A 21,533-nucleotide genomic window follows, 5' to 3' on the forward strand; every position below is an offset into this window, starting at 1 on the left:
GTATAGTAGCTAAACTTGCTGACAACACAAAGGTAGGTACGAAAGGGAGTTATGAAGATAAAAGGAGCCTGCAATGGACGTACATAGGTTAAGGTGAGTGAACAAAGATCCGGCAAATGGAGTTCAGCATGGGAAAACATTATTTTTCCCTGCAAAAGAGGACGATTAAAGAACAAGCCGATCATCTAAATGGTGAGAGGTTGCGCGAATCACAGAATGTTCGCGTGCAAGAACAGCAAGTAAGTAGGAAAGGTAATAGCATGTTATGGTTCATTGCGAGGGAACTGAATGCAAGAGTAGGCAAGTTATGCTTCAATTATACAGGACATTCGAGAGACCACATCTGGATTTCTACATACAGTCGTGGTCACTATACTTATGGAAAGATGTTAACGCATTGTAAAAAATTCTGATGTTTACTGGATTCAAACCTCGAATAAGTGTATCGCCTTACATGGAAAGACTAAACAGGCTAGACCTGTTAGAAAGATCAGAGGTGACTTAATTGAAACAAAAAGATTCTGACTGGACTGCACCAGGTCGATATGGAAAGGATGCTTCCTCAAACAGCACTGGATGCAGAATCTTCAAATATTTTTAAGGTGGAGGTAGATCGGTTCTTGATTGCCAAGTAGGTGCAAGATAATCGGGGGGGGGGGGGGGGGGGGTACATAGGAATATACAGTTGAGGTTAAAATTAGATCAGCTATGGTGTTGCTACATGTGAAGCAGGCTCGAAAGGCTCCTGTTCCTTTATGCTGCCTTACCTGCTGCACTTTTCCAGCAGCACATTTTTAAGCTCGAAAGGCTTAATGGCCTGCTCTTGTTCCTTGTCCTAAAAGTATTCAGAACGGATTCAGAAACAGTCCCTGCAGAAGGCTGACAAGGGAAGGGGTGAACACAGCAGCTATCGACCATTTAGAAGTCTGAAGTGCAAAGAGACTTGGGAGTTCTAGTCCAAGATTTTCTCAAGGTAATCTTGCAGGTAGAGTCAGTCGTTACAAAGGAAAAGGCAATGATGGCACTTAGTTTGGGAGGAGTTGAACATAAAAGCAGGCTGTGGTCAGACCACATTTGGAATGTCGTATACAGTTTTGGGCCCCATATCTCAGGGTGGATGTACTGGCCTTGAAGCATGTTCAGAGAAGATTCACGTAAGTAGTCCTTGGAATGAACAGCTTAACATTTGAGGAATGTTTAAGCACTCTGGATCTATACTCGATGAGTGTTTAGAAGGATTGGTGGGGGGGGGGAATGCAGGATCTAATTGAAACTTACAGAATACTGAATGGCCTGCACAGAGTGAGTGTTGGGAAGATGTTTCCATTGATAGGAGAGACTAGAACTCAAGGGTACAGCTTTAGAGAAAGCGGAAGACCTTTTAGAACAGAGCTAAAGAGAATCTTCAGCCAGAGAGTGGTGAATCTATGGAATTCACTGCCACAGAATGCTGTGGAGCCAGGTCATTGAGTATAGTTAAGATGGAGATAGATAGGTTCTTTGTGGTAAAGAGATGAGGAACGAAGTTTCTCAACCTCACTCTCCCATTTATCAGCAAAGATTGAATGACGGAGCATACCTGATGGGTTAATTAGCTTAATTTCTGCTTCTATGTCTTATAGTCTTCTGAATGCTGGTGGGGTGACCCAGGGAACACCTTTTGCTGTTGTGAGAGGAAAATAAAGAAGTGAGATGAAGGCTGAAGTATGGGAGGTGCGCTGGACCATGCTGAGGGCCCTGTCAATCACAATGGCGAGAAGTACTTGTTTGAGGAAAAAGGTCACCTTTAACTCTTCACACTTGCTTCAGCTCAAACTGTTAACTCTGCTTTCTCTTCACAGTAGCTGCCATGCCTGAGTTTTTCCAGCAATGTTTTTGATGTTGAAAAATGTGACAATCCTTCTTCCACACCCGTAGAACACCTATCTTAATTTCAACCACAAATCCTACAAGTGAATTCCACAGCCTCTTGCATGATTAAGATTCTGCTTTGATCTATTAAGAATCCCTTACATTCAATCTTTTGCTGATATGATCACTCGTTTGCGATCCCTCAACTATTGAGGGCAGTCATTTTGAATTAACCATGTCTGATCCTTCCATTACTTTAAACAACATATTATTTTTGTTATTTGATCAGATTAAGGTCAGTTTGATCATTTCTTCAGATCTATATTTCTTCAATATGGTTCATACCACAGCCGGTTTCAACATGTGGAATACATGCGGTATCTTCCAAAATGATTACGATGAAACCTAGAATTTCATTAGATTTTTGCAAACAGAAATACAGAATTCCGTGCTGTTGCTCAGAGGAATTCTCAGTATAGGGCAGAGAAAAAAATAATAAAAGGAAATCAAACAAGAGTTAGAGTACTGGAAATGGTAAGAACTAACCATATGACGTCCTTATGTTGGCTAAAAGTAAATAAAGTCTAAAGTTTCAGAAATGTATACCTTTGCTGCAGCACAGCGAACAGCCATTGATCGATCAGTCAAGCACGAACGAGCAGCTTTGTAGATATCTCTGTGACATGATGCAGCAATTGCTCCTTGCCCAGAAACAATCTTCTGCAAACTCAGCATAATCTCATAGCGCCCTTGGGACTAGGAGACAAATTATGTTAGAGGTAGATATTAAAGATTTATTCATGTCAGTAAGATACTATTACACAGCTTCAACAGCTACAAAACAGCTAGGTTGCCAATTTGTACTGAGGTTTAACATTCTCCCAGAGTATTTAGCACAATAATAAATATCTGATGCTCAATTATCTGTTCAACTGGCCATTTATCCAAACAGGTGATATTATTTCTATTAACCTAGTACTATTCACATTTACTTTGAAATAGATTCTTTGGATTGTCAAGATTTTGATGGGAAGCCTCTCCTTACCTCAGCACTTTTCATAGCTTTCAGCAGGTTTCCGACTGTATCCATGTATGTATTCCCTAACATTCTTCCCAGCTGTTCATACAAGGCCCCCAAGCAAGCAACTCCAGCCCTGTAAGATAAGGCCAACAAAATGAATTGATCAAAATATAAAATACAAGTACTGGAGAAACTCAGCATGTCTGAGAGAATCAGTGGACAAAGAAGCAGACTTAAAATGTTCCTAGTCTTAAATATCCGCATTTTCTGTTTTCATTTCCAGCATCTGCAGTACTTTGTTTTCATTAAAGTGATTGATCTTTCTAACTTAAGCATAAATACTTCTTTTAAAAGAAACTGCTGAAAAAATGCAAGCCGGAAGTCAAAGAAAATAACTGCTGGATGTAATCAGCATGTCGGATAGCATCCATGGTAAAGGAAAAATAAGAATTCTGATGAAAGGTAATCAACCTGAAAGATGACTTGTTTCCTGCTCCCAAGGTCCCACCTGATCAGCTGAAAGTGGTAGGGCAGATGGAGTGAGTAGTAATAGCGCATAGAGTATTCTGAGCTTCAGTAATAGGAGCACAGAGTAAGGAGATTACATTTTACTTACATAGGACATTAGTTACACCACAGCTGCGAATATGGTGTTCAGTTCTGGGTATGATATTTTACAAAAGACGTGAAAGCTTTGGGAGAGAGTACAGAAGTTGTTCAGGAGAATGATTCCAGTGTTGCATAACATCAGCGATGAAAACAGATTGGAGCTGTTGGGACTAGTTTCCCTGGAAAGAAGAATGCTAAAAGGAGATCTGATAGAAATTTTCAAAACCATGAGGAATCTGAACAAAGTAGATACAAAGAAACTGTTCACACTTGTGATCCACAGGATCCAGAGGACAAAAATTTCAAGTGTTTTGCAAAAGGAACAAATGCAAAGTGAGAAAGACCTCATTCACACGGCAAGTAACCATAATACCATTGCATGTAGAAGCAGAAGTAGGCCATTCAGCCCATCAAGTTTGCTCACCATTCAAAGAAATCAGGATTGATCTGATGATCCTCAACTCCACTTTTCCCTATGATCTTTATTTTCCTTATGATTAAAAATATGTCTATCTTAGCCTTGAACATATTTAACAGTCCAGCCTCAACAGCCTTCTGTGGTAAAGAAATCCAAAGATTCACTATGCTCCAAGTAGCTCAAAAAGGTAGGTGATTTCCCCTCAGCCAAGATGCAGATAGCCAGTGCAAACACAGTAGGACAAATGACAGATCTGTTATCAAGTGTGGAAAATTGCCAATGTAAAAATGCATATTTTTGCTCGGACATCACAAAGAAGGACTTGCACACAAATGTCTGCTCCCCCAGAGTTAAAGTACAAATTTTAGCCATAATAGAAGAAACTTCAAGAAGTTTTAGCACCAAGGCAGATTGTTCTATTATTTGAAGCATCTTATGAATAGAGGGTGGCTAAGAAAATGGGATAAATCAAGACACTATGTGAGATTTAATGTATTGGTGAGGTCCAGAATTACATAACTATAGGATACTACACATTTTCCATTTTGCATTAAAAAAAGTTATATTTTGGGATCATATAACATCAGTGGAGTCGTTATCCTCTACAACCTTCATTAATGTAACTGCATTAGCTTTGCTCTAAAATAAAACAGCTGTACTCAAATTTGTGGTATTGCCAAAACCATGAACCATCTGGAAAAAAGAAATCACTTACAGTTTGGTTGGTAAGTAACTTGGTGAGTCATCCTTACTTCTGATAATTTCATTGCACTTGTCAACAGTTTTATATACAGAGAAAGTGTCACCAACACTATACAACAAGGCCAGATTCTTAGCAATCAGCTTGCGGACAGGTGGGCCTGGTGAGCTCTCTAATAAGGATGTCAGCTGTTCCACAAGCTTCTTTTGCTTCTCCTTTATATCATCCTGCAAAGAAAAATGCTCAGTAACAAATAGCACTTTATTAACATATGACCCAATCACTCAAGATGAATGACTCTGCAGACTGGACAACCATTCTGCGTAAAGAAAAATATTCCAGAACCATGAAATAGTCCTATCATCCCTCAATTTAACCTTCAACATTTCCTCTCATCCCGATTGTTACCGTGACCTCATTTCCACTTCCGCCAGACCAAGGAATTCATGCTTGAACAGATAAAACTGTGAATGATTTAGTCATCCACTTCCAGTGAAAACATCCAACAGTCCTGTTCTTCTGTCAAAATTGATCACCACCACCAGAACATATGGAATGCAAAGCTAACCAGGCCTGTTTTCTTGACTGCAAGCTTTCTTTTTAAATTCCTCTCCCCATTTTATTGAGCATCACTTCCAATAGTAAATACAAGGAGCTCATGGATCGTCATGACCAAGATCAAAACCAGCTGCCTTTGCTGCAACCATCCCTTCCTTGGCCAAACATCCTCACAATTGCTCCCTGCTCCAGCCCAGAGTTCACATCTTTTGGAGTTTCTTCCCTCATGTCATCTCAAGCACTGACCAGTCCTTCTCCATTTTACCTATTCCCACTAAACTGCAAACTGCCCAACTTTCCTTCCTGACTTCCATTGCTATTCAGCATTATTAATAGTTCCCTTTCTCGGGTACAAGTTTTCAAGTCCACTCCTCACAGTTCAATCAGCCATTATCAACTCTCATCTCGCAATTCATACCTCCATGAAAAGACTAAAAGATGTAGAAGGAGAAATAAGCTATTCAACCCAAGGTTGCTCCATTATTCAATGAGATCATGGTTGTTATGAATCTTTAAATCCACTTTCCTCCCTTTTCCACAGGACCCCGGATTCTCTGACTAAATAAAAATCTCTCTGCCTTAAACATAGTTTATAGCCTCACCGGTTCTACGTGGTAAAGAATACAATAAATTCACAACCTTCAGAAGAAATTCCTCATCTTGGTTTTAAAATGTGTCACTCTTATTCTCAGATCCAGTCTTTGACTCTACCACAAGGGAAACAACATTTCCTCATCAACCCTGTCAATCCCCTAACAACCTTATTTGTTTCAATGAAGTCATTGCCCATTCTTCTATATTTCAATAAGTACAGGCTTAATCTACTTACCTCTCCTCAGAAGAGTGCTCCTCCATTCCTGGTGTCAGCCTAGTAAACCTCTGGACTGCATTCATTGCAAATATATATATCTTACTAAATAAGGCCATACTTGAGCTGAGATTTGACTTGTATAGTTTCAGAAAACCTCCCTACTTTTACACTCTATATCCTTCCTTATTACTGTCTGAAGTTGGATACTAGATTTTTGAGATTGATGAACAAAGACACACAAATTTCTCTGATCCTTAGCTTTCTGCAGTCATTAAATAATATTTAGCTTCTTTATTCTTTCTGACAAAGTTTAATTTTCCAATATTATGTTCCTTCTTTTTTGTCCACTCATTTAAACTGTCTTTATATTTCTGCAGACTCTATGTCAAGCTAACCCCCTTGCTTTCCTGCCCATTTCTGTGCCATCGACAAACTTGACTCTCAACTCCTAGTGCTTTCACAAACTATTTCTCACCTAAGTCCCTGAGCATACTGCATCTTCCTCAGTCCATGTCATTCTTTCCTGAAATTGAGCCTTTGTAACGTATAGTCTAAGTAAACTGGTTGAAACTTAAACTAAAAATAGCAACAAAAAATTTCATTCAAGGGATGTGGGCATTTTGCCTGCAATAGCATTTATTGCCCATCCTGAATTGTCCTTGAGGTGGTGGTGAGCTGCCTCTCAAACCACTGTAATCCACCTGGTATAGATTTACTCACAATGCCAGTAGAAAGATAGTTCCAGGATATGACACAGTAATAATGAAGGAACAATACTATATTTCCAGTCAGGATTGAAAGTAGCATGCGCTTGCCCACTTAGGTAATAGTGGTCAGGGATTTGGAAGGCACTATCGAAGGAGCCTGGATGAATTTCTGCAATGCATCTTAGAGGTGCTATGCACTCCTGCTACTGTGTTGCAGGGAGCAAATGCTTGCAGATGTGATATTAATCAAAATGGCTAATTTGTCCTGGATGGTGCTAAGCTTCTAGTTGCCTTTTAGAATTGCACTCGTTTAGGCAAGTGAAGGGAACTGCATCACAGTCCTGACTGGTGTCTAGACAGATGGTAGACATGCTTGGGAAAGTCTGTAAGTGAGTTACTTGCTACAGGATTCCTGGTCTTTGACTTGCCTTTGTAGCAGCAGTATTTATTATGGATAGTCCAATTCAGTTTTTGGCCAATAGTAACCACCAGGTTTTTGTAGTTCCCTTTCTAACTTAATCTTATCCTTGCCAATATGCCTACTGCAGATGAATCTTTTCATGAAGTATAAGGTAGTCTTTATGTTGAGAATACCCTCTATTGTATCGTGTGACCCTGTCGCTGCTAAAAAGGGACAGACGTTGAACAGACCTAGCAACTCAAATGAGGCATTTTGGGCCGACAAATTTGCAATCTCTATCACCTGAAATGACAAGGACAGCAGAAACATGGGAACATCACAAAGTGCCTCTCCAAACCACATGCTATCCTCACTTTGAATTATTCTGCCTCTTCGTCATGATCACTGGTTAAAGTCTTAGAACTTCCTTTCTAACAGCAGTACAGGTGCAACTACACCAAATGTATGTCAGTTTAAGGCAGCAGCTCACCATCACCGCCTCAACAACTTTTAGGGATGAGCAAGAAATACTGGCTTTACCAATGCTCTGATCCAATGGCAGAGTAAAAGACAATGTAACTGAATCCTGACTCTGCTGCCCTTTTCTAATGTGCACCATTCGATCCAATCCATCATCACTCCAATGCCCACTGACCAACACCAGTACTCAAAATGTTAATTCTGCTTTCTCTCCACAGATGCTGCCAGACCTGTTAAGTTTTCCAAAAATTTCTGTTTTTGTTTTGGATTTCCAGCATCCAAACTCTTTGTTGTTTTTTAGTTTAACAAACTTTCAGCATTTACCCATCAAGCCCCCTCAGGAACTTATATGTTTCAGTAAAGTCTCCTCTCACTCTTCTAAACTCCAATGGTTAAAGGCATACCCTATCCTCAGAAGAAAAACTTTCACCTCCTCAACCTACCACCCCCAATCCGAAGAGTCAATTGAGTGAATGTTCTGAACTGCTTCGAATACATTTAGATCATTTCTCAAATAAGGAGACCAAAACTATACACATTAGTCCAAGTATAGTCATACCAACATCCTGTACAACTGTAGCAAGACATTTCCACTCTCAAATCCCATTCCCTTTGCAATAAATGACAACATTCAATTTCCCTTCCTCATCATTTGGAGCAACCGCTTATTAATTTTTGTGATTTGTGTACCAGGATACTAAAATTTCTCGGAAATTTTGACAAATTTATTTTACGCACAACATTCTCCAGCTTACAGTGCATCCCTCCTACCATTCACCTAACCAGTGTGAAAAAATATTTAGTCATCCAAACCTTGCTCTGATGAACATAATTTTTAAAAATATTTTCAAAACCATTTTCACCAATCACCCATTCTGAACCATAACCCATAGCTTGGGTGTATCATGTGTTCAAACAGCGAAGTTGCGATCACCAGGTTTTTGATTAAACCTTAATCCATGGCCATGCCTCACTGCGTAAGTTACAAGCAAAATGCCTAATGGCAGGATCTAAAGAGCTGGAGTTTTTTCAGTTCCCTGGTCAGCATTCCTCCACAAATGAACAGCTCTAAAACCAGATAACTATTATTTCCACACTTGCTGTTTGTTGAACTCTGCTCTCTCTAACAGCCTGCAGTTTTACCTACATGATAATGGTCATATTCAACTTGGTCATTAAGCATTTTCAGTTATTCTGACATCCAAGAAGCATTAAATATAAACTCTTCAACGAACAAATTTACATATATTCAGAATGAACAGCATGAAAGAAAAATACATTTTCACAGCATTTAAAACTTGTGGAACATTTTTTTACCTTGCTGGCAGCTGCCAAAAGTTTCTCTAAGAATCGAAGCCATTCAAACACAAACTCTGGTTTCTTTGATTCACTCAGTTGACTGTAAAGCTCCTCATTTAGTAGTGGGCCGTGTGCTTGTTCCATGCCCTACCCCAGTTTCTTCTAATAACCACTGAAACTTCACAAATGACAATCAACAAGAACGAAATATCCTTGCATCTTTCAGTTGCTGCAACACAAAAGAAAACTTGATCACAATCTTGGTCCACCACTTCAGTTGGTTCAACAGTAAATACAGAACTATCCTGCCATAAATAGTGTTTCATTGTGAAACTAAATGGGAGAAAAACTCCCAAGAATTTGCACTTTTCATACATACCTCTCAGCATCCCCTGCAAATCATTGGTTTTGTATTTGTCGAGGAGAACCATATTCCAAATTATTTCCTCCCAATTATTTGTAAGAGCTGGGAACATGTTTGTGATAATTCATAATTTACCAACATCTATCAACTATCTTTATACTTAAATTATCATGACTTACAATTTTAGTAAACTTGAGAAACACTTAATCCACAATTTACAAATCCGGCTTGCTTCAAGTAACTTGAACGCTTGCAAACCACAGCTGATAAATAAATTATGCATTTTTTCTCAAAAATGTAAATATTATCTTTTATGTAATAAAAATTACAAGCAGGTCCAAACATAAAAGCTGAATGGAAAAGTAATATATTCAATATTTAATATTCACCTTACAAGAATGCCTTGCAAAGATCAACACAAATTATAGGTTTGAATGTAAATGTTTGCTGCACTTTTCCAAGTTGGATCCCTGTTAAAGTTTGAAGTGTGGTCATTTGTTCTGAACAGTTCACTCATTAAGAAAAATGACCAAGGAATATGGGGTGTGACTACACAATTTATATAGATTGCAAACAGAGTCTCTAAGTCCACTGTAACACAAGATATATTTCCTCCTCAGTGTACCATAAAATACTTGACAATGACATAATTTCAAAAACAGTCAAAGAAATTCTGAAGGTATCAAATACTTACTAATTAACATTTAGATTCAAAACTTCACAAAACTCAGAAATAAGAATGCAAAGATGGAATTTTGTTGGACTGTCACAGAGTTACTCCTCAGGTAACTATACACTTCCCAGCATCTCCAATTTCAAGATTTATACATTTCAAAGACTGTTGTGTTGACAGAGATGAGAACACGAGGAATTTTTAATTCCACTTGAAAGACTCTTAAGTATGTCAACCACTTGTATGAATACCTCCAAGTCCAACAGCCCATTAATTTGTTTGGCATGTCAATTTCTAGATGATTCAGTTTGCCAGCCGAGATCATCATTGTAATGGGTACAACAAGATCCAGTAGTTAACAATGAAACTGCAATCTGTCTTAATAAATTCAAGAAGTTACTCTAGCTGTCATACTCGTATTAAAGTTCAAAGAAATACATATTAGACCATAAGACATAGGAGCAGAAATTAGGTCATTTAGCCCATTACGTCTGCTCCACCACTGATAAGTTTCTCAACTCCATTTTCTCGCTTTCTCCCTGCAACCCCTGATCCTCAAGAACATATCTATCTCAGTCTTAAATATACTCAATGACCTGGCCTCCACAGCCTTCTGTGGCAATGAATTCCATAGACTCACCACTCTCTGGCTCAAGAGGTTTCTCTTTATCTCTGTTCCCTTTACTCTTCGGCTGTGCTATCAGGTCACAGTCTCTCCTACCAATGGAAACACGTTCCCAACATTTACTTTGTCCATGCCATACAGTATTCTTTATGTTTTCATTAGATCCTCCCTCATCCTTCTAAATTCCATCAAGTGTCGACCCAGAGTCCTCAAAAGTTCCTCACATGTTTTCATTCCTGAGACCATTCTCGTGAACCCTGGGGACCAAAACTGCACACAATAATCCAAATGTGGTCTCACCAGAGTACATCCCTACTTTTATATTCAAGTCCTCTCAAAATAAATGCCATCATTGCATTTGCCATCCTGACTCAACCTGCAAGTTTACCTTGAGAGAATCCTGTTCAAATCCTTCTACCTATCTTTGTATCATCTGCAAACTTAGCCAGAATGCCCTCCATTCCTTCATCTAGATCGTTAATGTATAAAGTGAAAAGTGTGGCCCCAACACTGAGCCTTGTAGAACACCAACTGTCATCGGCTGCCATCCTGAGAAGAACCCTTTTATCCCCACTCTCTTCTTTCTGCCAAACAGCCAAGCTTCTATCCATGCTAGCACCCTGCCTCTTACACCATGGGCTCTTACCTCACTCAGTAGCCTGTTGTGTGGCACCTTCCTGAAGTCTAGGTTGAAAACATCCATTGGCTCTCTTAGATCTAACCTATTCGTTACCTCCTCAAAGAATTCTAGCAGATTTGTCAGGCATGACCTCCCCTTGATGAAACCATGCTGACTTTGCCCTAGTTCATCATACACTTCCAAGTTTTCCAAGAAATCTCATCCTTCACAATGGATTCCAGGATCTTTCCCACAACCGAGATTAGGCTAATCAATCCGTAATTTTCCATCTTTTGTCTTACTCCCTTTTTAAACAGGGTGCCACATTAGTGATTTTCTAGTCTGCTGGGACCCTTCTTGATTCTAGAAATTCCTGAAAGATCACCACTAATGCCTCCATTATCTCTTCAGCTATTTCCCTTAGAACTCTGGGGTGTTGTCCATCTGGTCCAGGTGAGTTATCCACCTTCAGGCCATTTATCCACCTTCAGGCCATTCAGCTTTTCTCTCACCTTCTCCTTGGTGATGGCTACCATACTCGGACCTGTCTCCTTGAATTTCTGCGATATTACTAGTGTGTTCCACTGTGAAGACTGATGCAAAGTGATTATTCACTTCCTCAGCCATTTCCTTATTCCCCATTACTATCTCTCCAGTCTCCATTTTTGCCTCTCTTTTGCTCTTTATATATCTCAAAAAACTCTTAACAGTCTTCCTTGACATTACTTTGTGGCACAGTGGCTCAGTGCTTAGCAGTGCTGCCTCACAGCACCAGGGTCCCAGGTTCGATTCCAGCCTCAGGCGACTGTCTGTGTGGAGTTTGCACATTCTTCCTATGTCTGCACTGGTTTCCTCCGGGTACTCTGGTTTCCTCCCACAGTCCAAAGATGTGCGGACTAGGTGAATTGGCCATGCTAAATTACCCATAGTGTTAGGCACATTAGTCAGAGGGAAATGGGTCTGGGTGGGTTACTCTTTGGAGGGTTGGTGTAGACTGGTTGGGCCGAAGGGCCTGTTTCCAGGAATCTAATCGAATTTATCTACTGGCTACCTTATCCTCATTTTTAATCTTTTCCTTCCTTATTTCTTGTTTGTTGCTCTCTGCTGATCTTTGTAAGCTTCACAATCCTCAGGCTTCCCACTGCCCTTCACCACATTACAAAGGAACCTTGATTATCTGAACGACACAGGTAGGGAGTATTTTGTCGAATAATCGGATATTCAGATAATCGAATGCCGGATAACAGTTTAGCCATGCGTCGGGACCTTACAATCTTGCTAGATTGTCCAAACTTTGGACAACCAGATGCTGGATAAGAGGTTCTGCTGCATTTGCTTTCTCTTTTGCTTTTGTGCTATCCCTGACTTCCCTAGTTGGCCATGGTTGCCTCATCATCTCTGTACCATGTTGCTTTTTCCTAGGGTTGAATCTCTGCTGTGTCTCCTGAATTACTCCTAGAAACTCCTGCTATTGCTATTCCCGTCTTTCCTGCTAGGCTCCTCTCCCAGTCAGTCAATTTTTACCCAGCTCCTCCCTCACGCCTCTGTAGTTGTCTTTATCCATGTCTAACACCATTACCTTCTCCCTCTCAAACTGCAGAGTAAATTCAATCATATTATGATCACTACCGCCTAAAGCTTCCTCCACCTTAAGCTCCCTTATCAAATTTGCCTCATGGCATAAAAATAAATCCAGCATTTCCTTTTCCCTACTGGTCTCCATCACAAGCTGCTCCGAAAAGTCATCTTGTACACATTCCACAAATGCTTTTCCTTGCAATCCACTACCAATCTGGTTTTCCCAGTCCATCCACATATTGAAATCACCCATGATCACTCTAACTTTGCCTTTCCGAAACATATTTTCTGTCTCCTGGTGTATCTTAGGCCCCAGTTCCTGACTACTGTTTGGAGACCTGATAATAACTTTTGCGGTTCCTCAATTTTACCCGTACAGATTCTACACCACATGACCCTACTTCATTTCTTACTACTGATTTAATTTTATTCCTTATGTTAAGGCAACCCCACTCCCTCTGCCCACCTGCCTATCTTTTCGATAGGTGTCTATTGTTGAATATTCAGCTCCCAATCCTGATCCCCAGCATCCACGTCTCCATAATGTCCACCACATCATAACTGCCAATTTCAAACTGCACCAAAGCCCATTTATCTTATTCATTATACTGCATGAATTCAAATATAACACCTTCAGTCTTGCATTAACTGTCCCTCTTCTCATCGTCATTTGCTTTGTCCAGCGTGCTTGAAGTTTGACTGTTAACCCTTTCCAAACACACTGACCTATTTGTGTCTGTGCTGGAGATTTTAGTGACCACTCCCGAGTGCTGTACTTTTACCTTCCCCTTTAATTTAGGTTTTCTAATTTCCCCTATAAATTAAACCCCACCATTAAGTTTATAGCCTTGACTACAGCCCTAGTTATGCGATTTCCTAGGACTCTGGTCCCAGCACAGTTCAGATGAAGACTGCCCCATTGGATACAGCTATATAGATGGGTTAACTCCAGGAAATGTAAGAGAGGTAGGCAGGTAGTGCAGGAGTCTTCTGTGGCTATTCCTATTTCAGCTGCTGAAAATGTATTGCTGGAAAAGCGCAGGTCAGGCAGCATCCAAGGAACAGGAGAATCAACGTTTCGGGCATGAGCCCTTCTTCAGGAATGCCCGAAACGTCAATTCTCCTGCTCCTTGGATGCTGCCTGACCTGCTGCGTTTTTCCAGCAACACATTTTCAGCTGTGATCTCCAGCATCTGCAGTCCTCACTTTCTCCTATCCCTATTTCAAACAAGTATGCTGTTTTGGAAAATGTAGGGGGTGATGGATTCTCAGGGGAATGTAGCACAAACAGCCAAGTTTCTGGTACCGAGAATGGCTCTAATGCAATGAGGGGTACATCGGAATCCAAGAAACCAACCGTGTTAGGGGACTCTCGTCCAAGGCACAGACAGACGTTTCTGCAGCCAGCAATGAAAAATCAGAATGGCATGTTGCTTCCCTGCACACAGGATCAAGGTTGTCTCAGAGAGGGTGCAAAATGTTCTCAAGGGTAAGAAGGGCCAGCAGGAGGTTATTGTACACGTTGGAACCAATGACATATGAAAGGAAAAGGATGAGATTCTAAAGGGAGAATGTTGAATGTTAGGCAGGAATTTAAAAAGGAGGTCCTCGAGGTTAGTAATATCTGGAATACTCCTGGTGCTACGGGCTGGTGAGGGTAGGAATAGGAGGAAAAAGCAGATGAATGCACGGCTGAGGAACTGGTGTATGGGAGAATGGTTCACATTTTTGGATTATTGGAACCTATTCTGGGGTAGGGGTGACCCTACAAGAGGGATGGATTGCACCTGAATTGGAAGGGGATGAATATACTGGCACGGAGATTTGCTAGAAATGCTCAGGAGGATTTAAACTAGTAAAGTCGGGGAGGGGGAGGGGTTGAGGAAAGAGATCAAACTGAGACTGGTACAGTTGAGAACAAAGGCGAGTCAAACAGTCAGGGCAGGCAGGGACAAAGCAGAGAACAAGGTAGGACTGATAAATTAAACTGCATTTATTTCAATACAAGATGCCTAACAGTGAAGGCAGATGAACTCGGCAAGGTTAGGAACATGGGACTGGGAGATCATCGCAATTACAGAAACATGGCTCAGGGATGGACAGGACTGACAGTTTAATGTTCCAGGATATAAATGCTACAGGAAGGAAAGAAAGGAAGGCAAGAGAGGAGGGAGAGTGACGTTTTCGTTAAGAGATAGTATTACAGCTGTGCTGAGGGAGGATATTCCCAGAAATACATCCAGGGAAGTTATTTGGGTGGAACTGAAAAATACGAAAGGGATGATCACCTTAATGGGATTGTATTATAGACCTCCTAATAGTCAGTAGGAAATTGAGAATCAAGTTTGTAAGGAGATCTCAGTTATCTGTAAGAATAATAGGGTAGTTATGTAGGGGATTTTAATTTTCCAAACATAAACTGGCTCAAAGGTAGAAGACAAAGTGTGGTGGTTGAGGGTAGTTTTTCAGACTGGAGGCCCGTGACCAGTGGAGTGCCACAAGGATCGGTGATGGGTCCACGACTTTATCATTTATATAAATGATTTGGATGCGAGCATAAGAGGTATGGTTAGCAGATGACACCAAAATTGGAGGTGTAGTGGACAGCAAAGAAGGTTACCTCAGATTCCAACAGGATCTTGATCAGATGGGCCAATGGGCTGAGAGGTGGCAGATGGAGCTTAATTTAGATAAATGCGGGGTGTTGCATTTTGGGAAAGCAAATCTTAGCAGGACTTATACACTTAATGGTAAGGTCCTTGGGAGTGTTGCTGAACAAAGCCCTTGGAGTGCAGGTTCAGAGCTCCTTGGAAGTAGGGTCGTTTGGTATGCTTTCCTTTATTGGTCAGAGTATTGAGTACATGAGTTGGGAGGTCATGTTGCGGCTGTAGAGGACATTGGTAAGACCATTTTTGGAATACTGTGTGCAACTCTGGTCTCCTTCCTGTCAGAAGGATGTTGTGAAACTTGAAAGGGTTCACAAAATATTTACAATGATGTTGCCAGGGTTGGAGGATTTGAGCTATCAGGAAAGGTTGACTAGGCTGAACCTGTTTTCCTTAGAGCATTGGAGGCTGAAGGGTGACCTTATAGAGGTTTATAAAATCATGAGGGGCATGGATAGGATAAATAGACAAAGGCTTTTTCCTCGAGTGTGGAAGTCCAGAACTAGAGTGCATAGGTTCAGGGTGAGAGGGGTAAGATATAAAAAACATCTAAGAGGCACCTTTTTCACACAGAGGGTGGTACGTGTATGGAATGAGCTGCCAGAGGAAGGGGAGGAGGCTGGTACAACTGCAACATTTAAAAGGCATCTGGATGGGAAGATGGATAGGAAGGGTTTGGAGGGACATGGGCCGGGTGCTGGCAGGTGGGACTAAATTGGGTTGGGATATCTGGTCGGCATGGATGGATTGGACCGAGGGGTCTGTTTCCATGCTGTACATCTCTATGACTCTATGAGGAAACTAAATGATATATCTCCAAATATGCAGATGATTCAAAGCCGTATGGGTGGGTGAGCTATGTGGAGAAGCCAACGATGCTTCAGTGTGATTTGGACAAGCTGAGTGGACAAATTCATGATAGATAAAATATAATGTTGATAATTGTGAAATAATCCACTTTTGGAGCAAAAAGGCATGGACGAGTTTGACCAAAGGGCCTGCTTCCGTGCTGTACATCTCTGACTTGAAGTGGTGGATGTGCACACAATTACAATGTTTAAAACACACTTGGAAAAGGACATGAATAGGAAAGATTTGGGAGGTATATGGGTGGGTGAGACCAGTTTTGTTTGGGATTATGTTCGGCATGGACTGGTTAGACCGAAGGGTCCGTTTCGATGTTGTGTGACTCTATGTTAAAGTGGTACACTTAGAAAATTCAAAGTGATCAGACAGAGCCAACATGGTTTGCGTGGTGGAAATCATGTTCAACCAAGTTATTGGAGCTCTTTGACAAAATATGATATTTAGATAAAGGGAAGCCAATTTGATGGGCTAAACTTTGAAATCCAGAAGGTATTTGGTGTGGTACCACATCTACTGTTACTGCAAAAGATGGTGCACTGGCATGAATAGAACTTTGTTTAGCTAACAGAAACAATAGGTATAAAGGGTCATTTTCAGGTTAGCAAAGTGTAATGAATGGTGTGCCATAGGAATAAGTGCTGTGGCCTCAAGTATTTATAATTTGGAAATGACGTGGATGAAGAGACCAAAGATTATGGCTACTTAATTTGCTAATGACACAAAGATAGGTAGGAAAGTTATACGGAGGACAGAAGAGACTTCAGGAATACAAATATTTAAGTGAGTAGTCGAAGATTTGTCAAATGGAAAATAATGTGGAACTGCCATTTTCAAGAAAAATAATAAGAAAGCATATTATCTAAATGGTGAAAAATTGCAGTTGAAAAGTGGAGGATGTTTTAGTGCATGAATTGCAAAAGGTTAGCATGTAGGTAAAGGAATCAACGAGGGAAAATAATGAAACATTATTGCTTACTCTCAGGGGAGTAAACACAAAGTAGTATGGTTGTGCTTCAGTTGTTGAATTCTATGGAATTAGTCTCCTTATTAAAAGAGGCTGTAAATGCGTGGAATCAGTTCAGAGATGCTTTGTTGACTAATAACTGAATAGGGGGGTTGTCTTACGAGGGAAGGCTGGAGAAGCTTTTCTTCTAAACACTGCAATTTAGAACAGCAAAAAGGAACTGGAAGTGCAGATCCTTAAAGGTTTTGACAAGATAAATGTGGAAAGCTCATTTCCTCTTACAGGAAATTCTAGAATAAGGGAACACTTTAAAAATAAGATCTATCCCTTTAAGAAAAAATGTATTCTGCATTTTGACAGAGGGCTGAGTATATTTGGAACTCTGTCTGAAAAGGTGCAAGCAGAGTCTTTCAATATTTTTAAGACAGAAGTGAATAGAATCTTGGTAAGCAAACAGGTGAAAGGTTATTCTGAGATGTTAAGGGGTTAACTTGCTCTGCTAACTTTCAAGAAATTAGCTGTCCCGGGGGTAGGGTGGTATGTTTCTCTGTCTTGTAGGTTCAATGTAATAAAAAATGTACATTGCCATCTCCTATTGTTCAGAGTAAATTTAAATTATCATTCTCTATTCAGAAACAATAAGAACATTGCAGTTAAAATTCTAACTACTCCCTGCAGTTAAAAAAAATTTACACCAGATCTTTCCATTAAGGAATTATGCAAATTACATTGCTTATGGAGACAAATCAGGTCACTGCATTTTGTCTTGAGTGGCATGTGACTATGCGAGTGTGGTTGGGGTTGTCTTGTGGGCATTACTGACTGTGATGTGAGATTTTGTATTAAGGAAGAACCGGTTCCTTTGTTCAGGGAGATCTGTTGACATGGCTCCGCAAGCATTGCGAAGAGTATAAGGGTTCCCCCAAAGCTTATACTTGCTTAATAATTTTTGGCTGTTCACAGAAGTTGGTGTATTGCAGTTGCATCAAATGTATAAGAGTCTCAAGAAGAAAAACCTAACAACTCCAGGTAGGCAAGAACGTGGAATTGAGGTAAGTCGTGATTACATTAAATGACATAGCAGGATTAAGGAGCCAAATAGCCTAATGCTGTTCCAAATTTGAATATCTGCATGTCATAATCCTCATGACAAATTTATGAAATTCTCGAGAGGTATTAGTAATCAGATATATGAATTTCGATTAACGCAAGATCAAATTACTGCCTGCAACAGAAAGATGGTGAAGAAATACTTGAATTGCATTGCTTGTGATAATATAATGCCAACTGTTCGAAGGATAGAATTTACTTAAATATTGTTGCACACTAAACAATAGATTAGAGACAAAGTGACTTAACTAGCAATCCAATTTCACTTAACTACCAACACTCCATCACATTTACCATTTGCTGTCAGTGTCCTGCGAATTGCAGGTCTAACTCATTAAAAAAGCAAACTGGCTGATTTACTGGTTTGTATTTTGAGCACAACAGCCACGTCACAAAGTCAGAGTTGCATAGTACAGAAACAAACCCTTTGATTCAACTTCTCCACACCTATCAGATATCCTAAATTAATCTATTCCTTTTGCTCACATCCCTTTAAACCCTTCCTATTCATATACTCATCCAGATGTATTTTAAATGTTGTAATTTTATCAGCCTCCACTGCTTCCTCTTATTCCATACACATACCATCCTCTGCATGAAAAATATGTCCCTTGGTCCATTTTATATCTTTCCAGCCTCACCTTCAACTTATGCTCTCTAGTTTTGGACTCCCCTACTGTGTGAAAAAGATCTTGTCTATTTACTCTATCTATGCCCCTCAAGATTTTATAAACCTCGATAAAGTCATGCCTTAGCCACTCCAGGGAAAATAGCCCCTGCCTATTCAGCCTCTCCCTTTCGCTCAAACCTGACAACATCCTTGTCAATCTCTTCAGAATGCTTTCAAGTTTACCAACATCTTTCTGATAGGAAGGAGACCAGAATTGAATGTGGTATTCCAAAAGTGGCCTACCAATGTCCTGTACAACCACAACATGACATCCCAACTCCTGTGCTCAATGCACTGACCAGGAAAGGCAAGTGTACCAAACATCATTTTCTCTACCCTGTCTACCTGGCACTCCACCTTCCAAGAACTTTGAACCAGCATCCCATGGTGTCTTTATTCGGTAACTCTCCCCAGGACCTTTTTATTAAGTATACAAGTCCTACCCTAATTTGCTTTTCCAAAATGCAACACCTCAGGTTTATCTAAATTAAACTCCATCTGCCACTCATCGGCCCATCCGATCAAGGTCCCATTGTACTAAGATAACACAATTGATGGTGTAGTATACAGTGAATAAGGTTGTCATCTGCAAACTTACTAACCATACCTCCTTTATTCACATCCAAATCATTTATATAAATGACAAAAATGGATGGACACAGCACTGATCTTTGCAGCACACTGCTGGACTTGGGGCCCCCATTCCATTCAACAATCCTTCACACCACCCTCTGTCTTGTACCTTCAAGCCAATTTTGTATCCAAATGGCTGGCTCTCCCTGGATTCCAAGTGACTTGACCTTGTCGACCAGTCTATCACACGGAAACTTGTGGAACATCTTCAAGTTCGTATAGACAATGCCCACCTCTATATCTTCAAACTTCTTTGTCACTTCCTCAAAAACTCACTCAAGTTAGTGAGACGTTACATTCCATATACAAAATCATGTTGACTGTCCCTAATACATGTAAATTCTGTCCCTCAGAATCATCTAAAAGAGCTGACCTACCACTGATGTCAGGCTCACAGCTCTGACCTTTGTTTACTATTTCTTAAATAATGGTACATTAGCCACCCTCCAGGCTTCCAGCACCACACACATGGCTATCAATGGTACAAATAGCTCAACTGGGAGCCCAGCAATCACTCCCCTGCATTCCAGAAAGTTTTGGGATACACCTGATTTGGTTCTGGGGATTTATGCACCTTTGTGTGTTTTAAGTGTTACAGGAATCAATTATTTACTATGATCACAAACACCATAAATGTACATCACAGGATTTATTAAATCTCCTGCAATCATATACAAATAAGTAGATTGCTTCAATGTGCAATTTCTGCTACACAACTTGTGATGGTACAGTAATCATAGTAGCAACTAGAATCCTGTTAATCTTGAAAACTTATTTAGCAGGTTTCAAAGAATGTTCACAGTTGATACAGACTTTGGAAAAACCATTAACCCATTCAGCAGGAATTTTCTCGACAATACTCAAAACATGGATTACAGATCAGTTGTCAAAAAATGAGTACTCATAAATAAAAACAGCACAATTGATAATTTTCTCGTATCTTTATAAGTATTATGAAAAACATTTGAAGAAAGTGGTTTTAAAATGTTACCAAACAATGCAGAAAGTAGTTACCAATCACATAAAATGTTGGCTGGTACATCGTATCAGATACAATCCCAAACCTTATGCAAATGGGTTGGGTTCAACAGACCAGCACTGACTTGAAGCCTTTTATTAACCAGAAATAAAAAGAATGTGATCTTTGTTGAAAAGTTCTAACGCACAATGTCAGCATTGTTGACAAAGCTAACATTTCTTTCCCTTCCCCATTTACCTCAGAGGAAGTGATGGTGAGCTGCTTTCTTGAACCACTGCAGTCTATCTGGTGCTGTTCAGAAGGGTGTTGCAGTACTTTCACCTGACAGTGAGGGAACAGAAATATAGTCCCAAGTCAGGACAGTACATAACATGGAAAGAAGCCCAAGGATAGCAGTATTCCCACACTTCTGCTTCTTTTGTCCTCTGGATGGTAAAAGTCAAGGGTTTGAAAAATTTGCCACTGTATCAGTAGCAGAAGTAGACGTGCTAATTCGGCAGGCTGCTATGTCATAGACATCCATAGCACAGAAAAAGGCACTTCAGCCAATCAGGTCTGCACCAGTCAAAAACTGCTACCTAAAAATTATAATCTCATTTTCCAATATTTGGCCATCATCTTGTATGCTTTGGCATTGCAAGTGTGCACCTAAACACTTCTTTACACTGATGAGTGCTTCTGTCTCTACAACTCTTATAGACAGGGAGTTCCAGATTCCCACCAGCATCCCCTTTAAACCTCCTGCCTCTTAATTCAAATCTGTAGCCCCAGTCACTGATCCTTCAAACTACAGGAAAAAGTTCCTTCACGTCTATCCTATCTGTGCCCTTCAAACTTTTATACATCTCAATCAGGTCCCTACTCAGTCTCTTCAGCTCCAAGGAAAATTCTCTCTGTCTGTCCAATCTCTCTTCATCTTTCAAACTCCCTT

The 21,533-nt window shown here is 40.3% G+C and overlaps 1 protein-coding gene across 3 annotated transcripts in view; it reads right to left on the reverse strand.

Annotated features, from left to right (window-relative positions):
* The window catches only part of heatr5a (HEAT repeat containing 5a), a 132,799-nt gene that overhangs the window by 108,357 nt on the left and 2,909 nt on the right, over positions 1–21,533 (reverse strand). For 2 of the 3 annotated variants that reach the window (XM_060829040.1, XM_060829038.1), the window contains exons 2-5: positions 8,873–9,083; positions 4,615–4,826; positions 2,897–3,005; positions 2,458–2,607 (exon numbers count right to left, since the gene is read on the reverse strand). In XM_060829040.1, coding sequence (XP_060685023.1) covers positions 2,458–2,607; positions 2,897–3,005; positions 4,615–4,826; positions 8,873–8,998 — 597 coding nt within the window. In that variant the 5' untranslated portion in view covers positions 8,999–9,083. Of the gene's footprint in view, positions 1–2,457; positions 2,608–2,896; positions 3,006–4,614; positions 4,827–8,872; positions 9,084–20,839; positions 20,863–21,533 lie in introns of those variants that run through there. The other variant, XM_060829039.1, reaches the window with a different exon arrangement.

Source organism: Hemiscyllium ocellatum, chromosome 8, assembly GCF_020745735.1.
Source record: "Hemiscyllium ocellatum isolate sHemOce1 chromosome 8, sHemOce1.pat.X.cur, whole genome shotgun sequence".
NCBI lineage: Eukaryota > Metazoa > Chordata > Chondrichthyes > Orectolobiformes > Hemiscylliidae > Hemiscyllium > Hemiscyllium ocellatum.